General features: G+C 39.1%; 1 protein-coding gene across 3 annotated transcripts in view; it reads right to left on the bottom strand.

Annotated features, from left to right (window-relative positions):
- AK5 (adenylate kinase 5) overlaps positions 1–15,519 on the bottom strand; it is a 257,507-nt gene extending 241,988 nt beyond the window's left edge. The window contains exons 1-4 of one of the 3 annotated variants that reach the window (XM_027058833.2): positions 15,023–15,519; positions 10,486–10,672; positions 4,723–4,890; positions 7–176 (exon numbers count right to left, since the gene is read on the bottom strand). In XM_027058833.2, the coding sequence (XP_026914634.1) occupies positions 7–176; positions 4,723–4,890; positions 10,486–10,672; positions 15,023–15,082 (585 nt within the window). In that variant the 5' untranslated portion in view covers positions 15,083–15,519. The remainder of the gene's footprint in view (positions 1–6; positions 177–4,722; positions 4,891–10,485; positions 10,673–15,022) is intronic. The other 2 variants (XM_027058834.2, XM_027058832.2) reach the window with 2 other exon arrangements.
- Positions 15,520–16,890: the final 1,371 nt, after the last annotated feature.

The following is a 16,890-nucleotide window of genomic DNA, read 5'->3' as shown; positions in this document are numbered from 1 at the left end:
CAATACCTGTGGGGCCAATTCTCCAGTTGTAATTATTTTGGCAATAAGACTCCATTTCCTATTGCTGCTGGTACTGTGGATCTTCTTTCTCAGTAATTCTCCCACCGAAATGTATTGGAATCCATAACGTTCTGCGATTTTCAAACTTTGAGTACCCTTTCCACTTCCTGGACCACCTACCATTTAAAACAGGCAACATTGTCACCTTCTGGTACAATAAGAAACTCCTTTTTGTACAACTAACTCCACCTTGAGATGCAGAATCTAGATCATAGTAGCAGGGTGGGCAACTTTACACCTGTGCCATTCTCAGCGTTAACCTCTAAACGCAGAGCAAGTACAGACTTAGCCAAGGAAAGCACAGAATTATGATCAACTTTATTAGATGAAAAAGACACCTTTTCCTTCACCTATTTTAGTAAATAACTAATTTAGAAAATTGGACAATGCATTTAAAAGAAATCATTTCTTGGTCTTCTATGTGAAAATCTCATCTTTTTTCCCTCTCTAATCAAAGAAAAACCTAAGAGATACAAGAGACAATGATCAAAATAACAGAAATGTGTTCAGTGCCAACAAGGAGCGACATTTAGTGAAATGTAACAATTATTTTTCAAACCAAAGGCACATCAATATTGACACAACTTATTTAAAAATTTGTTTAACTCTGTTCCTGTGTCTCCTTGCTTCATCTCCTTTAAATTCCAAAGAAGTTTTATGCGATGAATATGCAGAGTGGATGGAATAGGTCCTTAGAACAACTTCATAGAGCTCATGATAATTTTGATTGCGTGATACATTAGTATGAGATAATTAACATTTTGCAACCTTACTCAATACTAATCATTGGTAATCATCATTTATTTTTTAGAAGCTTAAGTACTAAAATAATTATAAAATATATACCTCAGATTTTATTTCCAATCACATTAGATTATTTTAATTTATATTTCCAAACAACCTAGACTGACTGGAATCTAAAGTCTGAACAAATTTCTAAATAAAGCACATAGCAATCAGCACAGTCTGATTTTGATTTATTACTTCTTGATGATTATCAAAATGAAATATTTTCAAGTACTTAAGCATAAGTTATTGATGGTAGACAAAATGTTTTTAAAGGTCAACGTCTAATAAGTAATGAACTGTTTCGGTAATATTCACTGAAAATAATTATAATTTATTAAGCAATATTGAAAATAAAAATTCAATAGAAAAGTGAGTTGATATTCTCCCTACTAATTCAATATGTCAAGTTTTGGCAAGGATTAGAAGTCATTTAATACATAATTACTTAGTGATTAATTTGTGCAAATAATGTTAAGTAAAAAAGGACAGGTGTTTTGTTTTTTATAAGAGGGGTTCTGAGTGGGTAGACTTGCCTGTCCGGGGCTTATTTTCTCTTTAAAAATTTTAAAGTGCAGGGGCGCCTGAGTGGCTCAGTCGGTTAAGCATCCGACTTCAGCCCAGGTCATGATCTCGCAGTTTGTGAGTTTGAGCACCGCGTCGGGCTCTGTGCTAATAGCTCAGAGCCTGGAACCTGCTTCAGATTCTGTGTCTCCCTCTCTATTTGCTCCTCCTCTGCTCACACTCTGTCTGTCTGTCTCTCTCTAAAAAAATAAACGTTAAAAAATTTTTTTTAAATGCAGAATTCTAAGATCAACTAATGAGAATCATTTCTTAGCACCCATACCAACTAATGTATGGCTTTCACTTTTTTATTGCTTTATGAACCTTAGGATAGGAATTTGTTTACATTTTTAACCACTCCCTTTCTAAGAAACTCTAAATCTTATCCTATTAATTTTAATATTATGAACTACTCCTAAATTAAATTCATTACTTTGCAAAATTTTGGTTCTAAATAGCTGTTTTTGGCCTATTAACCTATGTGCACATCATGGATTGGCTTGAAGTAAAAATTATATGAACAACCCCATCAAATTTAAGCTAATTTGATCCCTGAAGCATGAATGTTACCATTCATAAACTATATTTCCACGCTTTATCTCACAAACCATCAAACTAAGAGATTAAAAATCCCACTGAATTAAAAAAAATCAAATATGCTAAGAAAGTTATGGCACCTTCAAGAAAAAAAATTTGTCAACTCATGGAAGCAAACAGCAGACAGGACAAACACATGATTAGCACAACTGAGAGAGAATAGCTTTAATTTATTATGAGTTTGATTAATGAAGCTACCTAACAAATTAATTTTACTTTCTTCTCTCTGAAACCAGAGTGAGCTTAATCTTGTTCTATTTATTTATATCCAATACTTATAAATATTAGAATCCATCTAACTCTTAGATTTAATAATTATGTTAACATAAGAGAGATTCATATCTGTGCCAAGAAGGCTAATTGTAAATAAAAGTCTGCATCACCAGAAGGGAAATTTTCTTTATTTGAATGTAATACCATGTGGGTATCTGTACCTCTTCCACTCCTTTTTTAGGCTAGTACTAATAAAAATTTGTAAGATTCAGGTACAATTATTTTATAATTTCTCAAAAGTCATAAAATGCCCCAATTTTCTCAAATGGATTTGGCTTTTCCTTTCTTGTAATATCTCAATGCTCTAAAAGTTATTTACACTCATTGGTTCTGCATCATTCTTAGAATACATAAAACCTTATAGTGTATAAGTGTAAAACCAGAATCACACTTGTGGGAAGCAAATTGATTTTACTGAGTAAAAAAGATCTGTGGAGTTCTTCAAAGCGGAGGAGGTTTGAAGCATTTATATCTTCTTCAAAGATCTTAGTTTACTGAAATATTTTAGTCATTTTCATATAAGATTCGCAATACAGAAAAAATTCACATATGTGTTGTTTTACTCGAGAGCATTTTGGTATTACACCTTTTTCATGTACAATCAAGCCTCCATTTGTTTGTCTAATTAATAATCATCAATATTTTAGTAACAGCAAAAAGAAAAATAAAATTGAAAGAATATTTCATTATCAAATTGTGAAATAATTTCCAATTATTCTTCACCTGTAGCATAAAGCATTTCTTCATCTTCTGGGTAAAGACCTCAAGCTTTTTTTTTTTTTTTTTTTAATGTGTTTATTTATTTTTAAGAGACAAAGAGAGAGAGTGCAAAAGCAGGTGAGGGGCAGAAAGAGAGAGGGAGACACAGAATCAGAGCAGGCCCCGGGCTCTGAGCTGTCAGCACAGAGTCTGACGCGGGGCTCAAACACATGAACCATGAGATCATGACCTGAGCCAAAGTTGGACGCTCAACCAATTGAACCACCCAGGCACCCTGGACATCAAACTTTTAAGCACACAATGCACAAAATTCCATTTTCAAGAATAGAAAGAGATTTATGGCAAACGGTGGCTACCATACGCTATAAGAATAATGACTTTAAAAAACCCAGTTTCTATACCGTCTTTCTACAGGGGTGCCTGGGTGGCTCAGCTGGTGAAGTATCCAACTTCGGCTTGGGTCATGATCTCATGGTCCATGAGTTCGAGCCCCATGTCGAGCTCTGTGCTGTCAGTTCAGAGCCTGGAGCTTGCATTGGATTCTGTGTCTCCTCTCTCTGCCCCTCCCCCACTAACGCTCTGTCTCTCTCAAAAAATGAATAAACATTAAAAAAAATTATACTGTCTTTCTACAACATTATTTTAAACAGTTAAGGGCTAAATATATTTGCAGTTTCATTTTCATTACATTTAGAGATGTACCAATGTCACTCCTTCTAGTCTGGTGAACCTAGATTCTTGTTATAGCTTGGTGTATTTATTTGCATGCTTTCTTCCTAATTGTCATCATCATTATATCTTCTGGAAACAGTACTTCTTTACATGGGGCTGTATTCATTTGCCCTCTATTAACAATTACTGACTAGAATAGCTTTGAACATTTCACACTAGATTTTTGCTTTTGGTCATCTCTGTGAAAGCTGAGTCAAATTGGAAAGTGAGACAATGATCACATATTTACGTGTTCACAGGTCTTTTCATGATTTTTACAGATTTTGAGGAAGTTGGGATTTGCAAGAACAGTCAAAAATGCAATTTATGAAAATTAAACATTTTGCATATCTGTTTTTTGTGCAATGGTAGCAGACTGATATTTTCATACTTATTCATAGAAATAATTTTAAAAATTAACTGTTATTATTATTTTGATAAATACTCAAATGGTAGGTGCTCTGTAAAACACTATGCTACTAGATTTGCTGGTCTGAAACATCAAAATTCAGACTTTATTTTAGGTGCCAGTTTGCTACAATGATGATTCATTTATATGTGTCTTTACCAACATATTATTATTATTTCCCTTTAAGGTTAATAGTGAATAAAAATTCAATATGTTGAGTAAAAAGATAAAAAAGCCACATCGTGTTTAGAAAACTTCTACTGGATTCAGTTATATATGTTAAAAATTAAACAGATGAAACCATAGGACAATAAATATTGAAGAGATTAATACTTTCAATTCATTGTAGACAATTTCTAGGACATTGTAATGAGAGTCTATAAAAGTGGAATAGGCATTAGATTATATAATTATAACAATTCTGTTTTATGAAAAATTACACTAAAATATTTCCATCTACTGTCTCTTGAGCTTTTGTTTCTATTGTTTGTCATTATCCAACTCAGTATTTGCAAATAAACATAATAAACGTAATTTCTTGAAATGTAAACATATAAGCAAAGATAGCAATAGTATAAGAATTTTACTTTCTGTCCTCATACCTATGACAAGTATGATTTTTGGTCGAGGTCTAGTAGGATCAAAAACATCATACTCCTCAATTAACTCTGCAGTCTCAGAGAGGTCTGTATCACTTTCTATGGAGAATTGATGGATTGGAGGGAGACGATCATACCGCCGATATGGAAAGTTTGAATTTTCAGGCATCACTGCAAAAGAGTAAGATAACTTTGAAACGGGAAAAAAAGCATAATAAAACAGATTTTGTACTAGCCAATTAGCAGAAGAAAAATTTTAAACTAAATGAGTTTGATTTTTTCAACTGAAGAAGACCCTATCCTACAGGTGGTCTGCAAACTTTTCTTAAAGGGCCAGACATTCAATATGTTGAGATTTGAACAGTCTCATACTCAAGTTGGCTATGGTAGCAGAAAAGTGATCAAAGACAATATATAAACAAATGGATGAGCTTGTGTTTCAATTAAACTTTATTTATAAAACCAGGTAAGGAGCCTGACTCAGGGCATGGGTCATAGTTTGCCAACCCCTGTTCTGGAGGAACCTTCTTAAGCACTGCCTAATCTTACTTGATAGTTTGTATACATCCTGATCTCTGCAAATGGTGCTCCCTACAGTTTGTAGTATAGAATCTCACAACTCTCACAAGTTCACAGCCGCTAACTCGTTATTAGCTAACAGCTAACGTGTTGTTCAAGGCTCAACTGTGGTTCACGTGGTCATGGCTCCTTCCTTCCTCACCCTAAGTGTCAGTACTCTGGGAGGCACAGAGAAGCCCTAATTACCCAAAAGGCACCTGCACAAAAGAGACAGGAAGTCACTTGGTCTTCCATGAGGGATTTGGCTGTGGGGACTACTGGATTTTAGCATGGCATAATGCTCACATCTCTTTCTGGGGTGTTGATCAGGTAGAACTGTTCATTCTCTGTTGATACAATAAATGAGCTCATTGACTGCTAACCCATTGGACTCACTTCAGTTCTGTGAAAAGAGTAATCTGAAATGATAGTGATTATTCTTTAGAAAATTCTAGAAAGCGTGTATGATAGGAAAGGTACTGACAATGGTATCCTGTTCTGCCTTGAAATTGAATTGCTACACCCAACACAGGGCAAAACTCTCAGCATTATCCTCAATTAGTTTCTTCCCTCACCACTCATATCTACTGCCATAGACTTTATCTCTAAAATGTATCCCAAATGCATATACTTTTCTCCATCTCCACTATTACAACTTTTCCCCAACCACCATCATTTACCTGGACTACTGTTAAAGACTCTTTACTGGTCTGCCTGCTTACAAGCTTGTGCCCACAATCCACTGCCTGAAATACTCTTCCTGATGCCATCCTATGGCTGCCTGCTGCTTACCTTCACACCTCAGCTCAAATGACACCTTCTATCATATGACTTTACTGACTTTTTAATCTCGAATAGTTAACTTCAAGGACATCACTCTAGTAATGTTCTACACAGCATCTACTACTTCATCATCTGAAAGGTGTCTATTAATTCATTGTTTGTCTTTTCCCATTAGAATGTTCAGTTCCAGGAAGGAGGGACCTTACTTATCTGGAACCATATCCCTGGGATCTAGAACTATCTTGGCACATAGTCAGTGTCCAATAAATATTTGTTGAATTAGTAACAAAGACAATAGCCTTGCTGAAATAGTTGGTTTCCCATAAAGGAAAGCCAGAAGATGGGTAGGCAGAGTGTGGCCACAGGGTGGAGGGCCTTGACCACCAGGGTAAAGTGTTTAGCTTCAATGTAGTAGAAAGCCAGTGGAGATTTGGGGGATGGGTGGGTAGAGAAGTGACATAATAAGATATGAAATACATTTTTTAGGAAGATTAATCTGGTGGTGGTTAGAATAAATTTAAGTGGGGAGATAAAGAGAAGAAAGAATAGCAGCCAGGAGTCAGCAGGGGTCAGGAGTAACAGGTGAGAAATGAAGGCTTCAGTTGGAGGAGCAGCATGAGAAATGACATGAGTGGTTGGGTATGAAGAATATGATTAGGGTTGGGATCTGTGACATGAAAGGAGGTGACAGTCCAAAAAACAATTGCCAGGGTTCAAGTCTAAATGAAAAAAAAGAACACATTGCATTTAATATGCCATCTTTCTGCTCTCTCTTTTCTGATCCAGAAATAGTGGGCTTCTGTATCATAGCCTCTTCCTCTATGTTAGGAACTCCTGTTCTCTGTTCCCTGGTATATACTCAAACTCCTCCATCCTTCTCTAGCTAACACCTACTCAGCTTTCTGTCTCCAAGCATTAGCATATCAGTTCTTCCAGGAAGCCTACCCTGAACCCTAGCCTAGGTTGGATCTATTCCCCTGTTAATATGGTTGATTTTATAGCATATGGTATTTTCTATAGCACCCATTGTACTTCTGTTTACATATGTTTTCACCATTAATATTTTTTATTCCATAGTCAAAATAATCACCAACTTCATCATTTTTATTTTAAAAATTATTCCTGATTAATATAATTTTATACAAATTCTTAACAAAATAACCTCAGCATTATATTCTATACCAAATTTTTATGTATATATATCATATATATAATGCATATGCATCAGACTTGTACAGGGTGTCTATCTATACTCCTACAGTATTTACAAAGCATTTCTTTTTAATTTCTTTTAAAATTTTATTTTTTGTTTTTCAATTGAAGTATGCTTAACATAGTGTTATATTAGTTTTAGGTTTACAATGTAATGATGCAATAATTCTATACATTTCTCAGTGCTCAGCAAGACCAGTAGACTCTTAATCCCTTTATCTATTTTATCCATCCCCCCCCCCCCATCACCTCCTCTCTAGCGATCATCAATTTTTGTCTGTGCTTAGGAGTTTGGTTTTTTGTTTGTCTTTTTTTCTTTGTTAGTTTGTTATGTTTTAAATTCCACAAATCATACAGTGTTTGTCTTTCTCTGTCTGGTTTATTTCACTTAGCATTATACCCTCTAGGTCACTGCATGAAGGCAGGTACCATGTTTGTTCTTTCTTGGTGGCTGCATCTTCAGTCCTAAAAGAATGACAACAGTAGTGCTCAATAAATGGTCATTTTAATGCTCAACTGACTCATTGACTGACTTCATGGAAATAAGAAAAGGAGAAGGGAGTGCAGGTACTGAAGCAAATATGCTACACTTGTTTTTAAACATCTTGAGTATAAGATGACAATGAGATATTCCAGAACAGAAGCTCTATGGACATTTGGCACTTTGGGACTAGAACTCTTATTTATAACAAATTATTTGTTCAATTGTTTGGCAGGAAAAAAAAAGATGCTTATCTCACATGTATAGTAAAATCCTTTAAAGAAGTATCAGTTAACAATTTATCCTTGCTTTTTATCATATTTTTATGTATGAAAGTAATTTGCCTAAATGGTTAAAATGTTTTATTTCATAGAATAATTTTTCATGGTAATTATATATTAGCACAGCTATGTCAATATTTCAGCAAAGTATACATGAATCACCTTTTATTTCTACAAATAATCATGCTTTAAGTTACTGGGAACTTACCAGTTTTCTTTAACTTAATAATATATCCCGTAAATTATAGCTAAAACTTACATAGCACAAGTGTGTAAACCATTTAATAAAATAAATTTTATTACAGAAAAGTCTATTTAGAAACCATTTTCTGTCTTTTAGCATGTGTCCTAGATATAGGAAGGTAATAAGACATTCTTGTCATCATAATACATTGAAAGGTTCTATTTGATGATTAATTAAAAGATCTCTGAGTAGGAATTCTGGTAAAGTATTATTAAGTACGGAGATTCTAAAATTAACAAACAATTTTAATTCTAATTAAAGTTAAATCCACATTTTCCATTCCTGTTTAAGCTTATCCTGCTAAGTCAGGAGCTCCAACTTGTCATTTGTGTGCCCAATATAGCCTCATAGATGGGTTTTGTTCAGCTAAACATTTTCCCAAAATTTGTACATGACTGCCTTTAGACAATGACTGTTCTAATTTGACCACAGTCCCCACTGTTCCCTATTACACACTTGGTCTGCCTGGCTTCTATGTATCATCAAGTCAAGTAAGTATAAAATAGAAGCATTCAGGCTTCATTTTGTTGCAAAACAGTCACTTTGTACACCCAGGCTGAGAGCCACTTTTTTATTAAGGGAATGTTATATGCTGTTAGATTTAAATTTTAAAAGGCAAGAATATTTTAGACTAAATCCAGTAATACCTGAGGTTTGTTAGTGCTTTAAGGCTAAACCTTAAAGTGGCTCCCTAAACTTATCTCACTTGATTTAACAAGGGCATGGGGCATGTATTTAAGATTGAGCCAGGTTCCACCAGTACGACAACACCCTAGGAAGTAAGTTAGCTGTCTTGGGAAAGTACATGAACACTTCAAGCCCATGAAAACATCATTTTGTTCACTGAAGCAGAAATTTACTAAGTGGTGTGCCCCAGTGGTAACTGGCACTTAACACTCAGGCCTACATGACCAAGTGATGATTCCTGCATGAAGATGTCTCTGAAAAAATGTTGTTTCTGCTTACCCTTTCTGTATGTTTCTTTCTTTTTTAAAAAATTTTTTAAAAACGTTTATTCATTTTTTGAGAGAGAGATGGAGACAGAGCATGAGTGGGGGAGGGGCAGAGAGAGCGGGGGAGACAGAATCTTAAGCAGGCTCCAGGCTCTGAGCTGTCAGCACAGAGCCCGACGTAGGGCTCAAACCCACAAACTATGAGATCATGACCGAGTCAGACATTTAACTGACTGAGGCACCCAGGCACCTCTCTGAGTGTGTTTCTTAAAAATTAACACACTATGTCTTTTCCCCACACTACATGCAAATAAAATCTAAGTGACCCATGTAAATAAAACAAACTAAGGCTTATCTCCCTTTTGTATTTACTACAAACACTATAATACTTGTATTACAAATACTTCAAATTCTGTCTGTCTGGCTAAAACTTTTCATGGCACAATTTTTGAAAATGGTGCAAATTTTGAAAATGTAATGATCTTGGCCACTGGGAAAGAATAAATTTAGTTTCCCTTGATTGGAAACTAAATTCCACTTTACACATACTATTATACTTCTCAATTTCATCCAGAGTCTAAAGGCTGGTTGGCTGATGTTGAACCACTAATTTTGATAAGCATGTATTTCAGAAAGCTATCAGAATATACTATGAACCTCCTCTAGTGAACTCTAATTCTTAGTTCCAAACTATTCCTAAAATTGCTAGACAAGTTCATGTCTTCTACTTCTTTTATAGCAGCTAAATGCCTAGTCTAATGTATTGAATTCAATAGCTGCATAAAAAATACTTGTTGGATTAACTAGTATAAACTTAACATGCATTTATGTGGATGCATTAATATGAACTCTGAGTTAGGAAACACATTATTCCAAGCTCTTCCCAGCTAATAAAAAAATGTTGAATTGTTTCAGAATAACAGTTTTGTCTATCCATTTATTTGGGAAAATCTTATTTGCAATGTTAAGAAAAATTCAGTTCGCTAATGTAATTCATTTTGCAAAATATTGAAGGCAGAAGTATACAATTTCATTAAGCCTTTAGGGAAGTGCTGGACAGTGGTATGTGATTTTGTTCATCTTATCACAGAGGCGATTAGAATTAGGAGCAGAGAGAGAGTAATCATGTTCCAGGGCCAAGTATCTTTCCAGGTTTTTAGAAACCTAATAAATTAAATAAGTGCCTACAGTCTATATGGTATGTTTTAAACAGAACTGCCGTAACTGTAAACTATTATTCTACATATACATTACCATTTCTTAGAAAGGATCTCCGTGATTGTCCTCCATTGAGCGGAGGTAAGGTCTTCTTTTCCTGGCTGACAAATGTATCCCACTTCACCTTGTCGCAGCCGCCTAATTCCTTGACTTTCTTTAAACAACTTTCCAAGTACTCTACTGGGTCTTCAGGCTTAGAACACATCAGTCCATTCAAAAGGCTCTGAAATACAACAATAAAATATGCCCACGTAAAATATGCTTTCAAACTACCTTTGTTAAAATAGTGTATGTCTCATTGTTAAATTCTGGGTTGTTTTTGTTCTTTGCATTTTCTTTTAATGAATGCGATTTGATTGAGTAATTAAGATAACCCCTAAATTCTTGACCAATTAACTTTTAGCTCAGCATTTTCTGCCTTTTAAACAATTCAGGCAACTACACAGTTTAAAATGGAGGCACCCTATCAAAGTCAGATAAAGTGCAGTGTGTAAAAATGCTCCAGTCATTATTCATCTTATTTCTACCCAACTTTTTTTTAAAGTAGGATTCATGCCCAGCATGGAGCTCAACACAGGGCTTGAACTTAAAACCCTGAGATCAGGACCTGAGCTGAGATCAAAGACCCGAGCTGAGATCAAGAGTTGGATGCTTACCCAACTAAGCCACCCTGGTGCTCCATTCCTACCCATTCTTAAAGGCTCCAAGCCTCAGTTTCTTCATTTGTAAAATAGGAGTACTAATACCTACTTCAGAGAGTTTTTTAAGGATTAAAAAAATTAATATTTGTAAAGTACATATTAAGGGCCTGGCACATTATGAATACCCAACAAATATTGGTGATTTTAGTTAATATTATTGTTACCAGGAAGTCTCCCCTAAGCTCCCAGTTTGGGTTGTGGACCTCTTCCTTTGCATTCCATATTACCCAGAAAAAAACATCTTGCCTGTCATTTATACTAAAACCATCAGTTGATGTGTTGGTCTCATATTCCAAACTGTAAACTCTTCAACAACACAGTGTAGGTCTCTTTTATTTTTCAATCTCTAGCCCCTGACACTGTCTCTGGCACATGGTAGGTACATATTGGACTGTTTTGTAACTAGGAAAAAAAAATGTATTCAAACCATAGCCTCAAGCTTTATTATTTGATCTATAATAAGTCACCACCATATCCATTGACATTACAGAGGAAAAACCTGGTGTCCAATATGTCACATGTACTCATTTCTAAAAATGCTACAAATTTGGAAATGCTGACTCCTGGGAACTGCACTGATGTGTAAAATATTTTCCTTTACAGTATTTCATGGAAAAAAACATAGAGGATTATTATCACCAATATACATTATTAATGCACAACACACACATCCTTTGAAAGGCTGACATCTTTGCTAAATACAGTATTTTATTTTCAGGTTATTCTTGTGCAATTTGCTCCAAGTGGTAGGCAGTTCTTCCCAGGTATATTTGTTCTCTCAAATCCCAAATAGTGTGAGTTAGAATGTTCTGAGGAGCTCCACAGCAGAAGGAGAGGAAAATCTAATCTGGGCATTCACATTCAGTTTTTGTGTCATGATCTGTGTTATATACACACAGACACACAGACACACACATTGTGTTTCACTCCTGACATTGCTCTGTTAATATAGTTAACTGTGGCAGTGCTTACTCTGTCTTTGTATGCCTTAGTTTCCCCAATGCACTCTCAACCTTGTGTGGTATTATTATCCCCATTTTATAGATTAGGAAACCATGACATAGAGATATTAGTGAGTTGATCAAGGTTATTCAGCTAGAGACCTGTAGGCCCAGGATTCCAACTCAATATTTTTTTAAGTTTCTTTATTTATTTTTTTTTTTTGAGAGAGAGAGTCAGGGAGAGGCAGAGAGAGGGAGAGAGAGAGAGAAAAAGAGAGAGAGAGAGAGAGAGAGAATCCCAAGCAGGCTCCATACTGTGTGCACAGAGCCCAACGTGGGGCTGGATCTCACGAACCGTGAGATCATGACCTGAGCTGACATCAAGAGTCAGATGCTTAGCCCACTGAGCCACCCAGGTGTCTCCCAAATGAATGCTTTTGATTCCAAAACTCACATATTCCTCTCTATATATCTTGCAAAAATATAATATGGGATAAAAAGAAAATGCTAGATTATCTGTACCCCATACATAATCCAACTACAATAGGAATCACTCAAGGTCTCTCTTTTTAAAATCCCTATTACAGCCTAAAAAGAGTGAACATACTCAATGATATTTTTTTTTTTACTGGAAAATATATATTTCCAGCCTCCCTAAGCAAATCTGACTCAGATACATGTAGTTGTTTCACAGTATATCGATTCAATAGCAATTACTTAATCTAAAATCTACAGCTGAAGCAGTATTTTCGGTTTGATAGATACCTAATTGATAAACTCTGTATACTTAGAAACTTTGCATACCAATATTGTGATTTGATGGAGAAAATCCAGTTTGGAACCAAAGCATTTGGTTTTGCTGTCTACACTTATCACATGGAGAGCTGCCAGGTTTTACTTCCATCTTGTGCTGGTAAAGCATAGATTCTTACTGGAAGGACGGAGCCTCTGGAGCCTCTGCAGGTCACCACAGTAATCTTCCGTCTTCCAATTGTCCAAGATTGCACTTAAGTACACTGTGTTACTGCATTTCACCTAAAAGAATGGACTTCCTTCTCTGGGTGGGCACTATTTTAAAATATCCCATCCACATGCAGAAAAACAAAACAAAAAGCATAATACCTGAACAAAAACCCCTGCCATTGTGTTTGCATTACACAGTGTAGATTTTCATGAACAAACTATCAAAAATCTCTGTGGTTACCAAAGAGAAAAACAGTACCCATATTTATAAAGAAAATAGACATACTATTAAGCAGCACTTTGCCATAAGGAGACAGTCCTGCAGATGTTTCTAATTATTCTTTTAGAAGCACAGAAATGAAATTGATCTCAGTAGTAGTATTTATAACAAAAACCTTCAGCTCTTCATCTCTGTGTTTACTCTTTGAAAATTAAAAAAGAAAAGAAAGAAAAGAAAAGAAAAGAAAAAAGAAAAGGAAAGGAAAGGAAAGGAAAGGAAAGGAAAGGAAAGAAAAGAAAAGAAAAGAAAAGAAAAGAAAAGAAAAGAAAAGAGAAGAAAAAACTCTTTAAGAATCCTACCTACCTCCTAGGACCTGTCCTTATGCAACACCTTCTGATTCTTTTCAAGCCTGAGTAACACACTTGCTAGGTTTGGGTTATCACACACGAGGCTTGTGCTCAGTGTGTGGTTTACCTGGAAACCTTGGCCTCAGCCCAACCTGAAACTGGTGGCTTACAAAGGTGAGATAAAATGAAGATCTGCAATTATGGTGGCCCATTTTAATGAAAATTTGGGAAAAACGGGCATAAAATTCTTTTTCCAAATGGTGTTTTAAAACTCCTTTTAGCAGAACAGATCCCCCCACCCCCACCCCCAACAGGAGAAAGAACTCATGACCTTTGGTTTATTGGATCAGTCTACAGTCTATTATCTTTCAGAAATGGGGGGCCAGGTTGGTAGTATGGAATTTCTCCTTTCGGGGCTCCATCTATGAAGCTTGGCTCCCTTCCATTTTTTTTTTTTTTTAACCAAAGAAAAAGCACACAGAATTCAGGAAGATTTCAAAATGCAAATATGGAGATTAGAAAAGGAAGCAAAAGACTCCGCAATGTACGCTGAGGTTTAGAACTAACCAAGGTTCCTTAAGTTCATCCCTCAAGCCTCCTCTCCCACATTCCCAAAGTGGTCCTTATCCTCCGGGGTCCTTGGTGGAGATGATGTTGTGATGCGGTCCGAAGACAGAGCAACAGGAGTCACGCCCGCCTTGCCGCTCCCTCTCCGACTTGGTTTCTCTAGGTGGGCTCTGGAGAAGGCAGGCGAAAGCTACAGCCGGAGAGGCGAGCAAAGAGAATGATCTCTTCCAAGGCAACGGAAAACGTGCTCAGGAGTTCATTCACCGAAAGCGCATAGCAGCGCTGGGCGCCTGCCACCCGGGAGGTAGTGCTGCACTCGACGGGTTTGGATTTGCATTTTGCATCTTCATCCCTTTCCTCCGAGCTGCTTCCGTCCACACTTCCCCTTCACCGCGGGGTCCTGACCCCGCGGCGTGCGGAGGGGCTAGGGCTCTCGACCCCTACGTTTGAAGTCCTTGCTCGCTCCCGAGCGCCAGCGCACCCGCCTTGGCCTGGCCTAACCCCCAGAGAGTGGGGCCGACGGCTGCCAGCAGCCCACCCTCCACATCCGAGGGGTACGCCGAGGGCAACCTGCTTCCAGAGCTCCTCTGGAAGACTGAAACTTGATCAGTGAGATGCGGGCTTCTGAGCCCAGCCAGCGGACAAGGATCCCGGCAACCCGCTGGAACGGCGACGACCCCGGGCAAGCGGGAGAGCGAGCTTCTGCACCCCCCTTCACTTCTGTGCCCCGAGCCAGCAAGGTGGGACGGGGCGCGGCTTCCTCCCCCCAACCCTGGAGCCCCAGAGATGCCTTTCCCCGATCCTCCCGGCCGCCTGCCAGCCTTAGCCCCCTACCTCGAAAAGCTGAGGGATTTCCCTGCGGGCCAGATACTCCTTGGCATCGTTGGTGTTCATGGCTGTGCCGCGCGTGCCTTGGGGCGCGGGTGGGGAGGTTCCCGGGCTGCGGCGACCTGGGCTGGGGTTGACGGGCTCCGCGCAGAACACCGGTGCAGCCCTGGATCTCACCCGCAAACACTCCCACGCTCAGCTCTTCCTGCCCAGGCCAGAGCCCCCCTCCGCCTGTCCCCAGGGCCTGTGGTCTCCGCGCTCTCGCCGCCCCCGCCTCGCTGCTGGTCCCCGCGCCGGAGCTGCGGGCTTGGAGCAGCGGCTTTCCCGGCTCCCAGGCAGCGCGGCCACCAGAGGAGGGCGGAGGGAGCGGAGGAGGGCGGACAGCGCGGCGGACGCAAGGCAGCTGCCCGCTTGCCTCTCCGGCTCAGCGCGCCGCGCTCTGCGCCTCCCGGAGCCGGGTCTGCGGCTGCGGCCAGTCACGCTGCGCGGGCGGGCACGGGGTGCGGGGGTGGGGACGGGCGCGCGCTGGGGGCTCTCAGTCACACCCCTCCCAGTCACACCACCGCCGGGGCGCGGCGCTGCCCTAAGCGCGCGGCCAGGGGACGCAGCAACCTGGGACCAGGTGGCCAAAGGAAGAGTCTAGGGGTTCTAGGAACCTGTCCCCCACCCCCGCCCGCCACCACAGAGTTACTCCTGCATCCCCTGGAGTTCTCGGAAGAAACGTAATTGTTACAGAATTTGTCATGTATTCCTAAGGTTACCAATCTTTCATCACAGGGAGCTGGAGGTAAGGAGAAAAGGGGATTCCATGGTGTGGAATCCATCCTCTTAAGATAATTTTTAGACTTGGGGTGTTTCTATCCTTCAGGAAAGTTTTGCTAGCTGCTTTCTAATTTTTCCCCGTCAAGCTCACAGATCCTTACAGATTTCAGTGTAAGGGCATGGAGTGAGGCTGGAATCTTCATTAACAGAAGGATTAATAAGTAGTCAACTAGTTAACCTCCACAGAGAAGAAAGGGAAGGTGGAGGAGAGAAGTGGGTGGTGGGGCGGGGAGAGCTGGAGACCGCTTAAATTGGAAATGTGCTTGGTGGGTGGCCTGGGCACCATCATTAATTGAATCTGAAGGGTGTGTAGTCAGTGGACGGTGGGCCATCAGAGCACCCAGGGGCTGTCTGGTGCACTGAGGCAGAGTAGAGAACCTTGCTATTAAACACGCCATTATCAAGGTATACCCATCCTCCTCCTAGCTCCCAGGATGACTCATTTCCCCCATTAAGATGTCTTTTCACTGCTTGTTTGAAAGATGGTTTATGCCACCCTGAGAATATGACTTCTGTGTGCAGGGCCTGACACTATGGGAGGGTGTGTGAGATAAAAGGTGGCTCTGATGGCCACTGATACCTGCCAGGGAGAGGAGGAACACTGCGACTGTTTCCCAAAACCGGTGTCTGAATGTCCATTTCATGTGCATCTTTGAAGATCTTTTCTTGATTCCATTTCTTGTCACACAAGGAACTGCCACTGAAGCCTTAACTATAGCTGCAATCCTGTTTTACCCAAGGGAGGGAACTCAAGAATTAACCGAGTCTTGTAAAGTAAATGAAGTTTCCTGAACACTTGTGAAACCATGTCGTATGGTAGCCTTAAATGAGGCAGGTGTTCCAGTTCCACAGAAATTGATTTCTGCCCTCAGAATATACCACAACATTTACAATCCCAGCTTCTGACATCCCTTACCTTATCTGAGAGCAGGTGATGGCCGTAGTTAAACATTGTCTCTTCCCTATGCAACAATGCTTGAAAAGTGCCAGAGTCCATGGCACGAAGCCTACTTTGTGAGCAGGCACAGCTGAGATGAAGCACCTAGGATTTA

Source organism: Acinonyx jubatus, chromosome C1 (assembly GCF_027475565.1).
Source record: "Acinonyx jubatus isolate Ajub_Pintada_27869175 chromosome C1, VMU_Ajub_asm_v1.0, whole genome shotgun sequence".
Classification (NCBI taxonomy): domain Eukaryota; kingdom Metazoa; phylum Chordata; class Mammalia; order Carnivora; family Felidae; genus Acinonyx; species Acinonyx jubatus.
The sequence above is the reverse complement of the archived record's forward strand: the minus strand, read 5'-3'. Positions and strand labels throughout refer to the sequence as shown.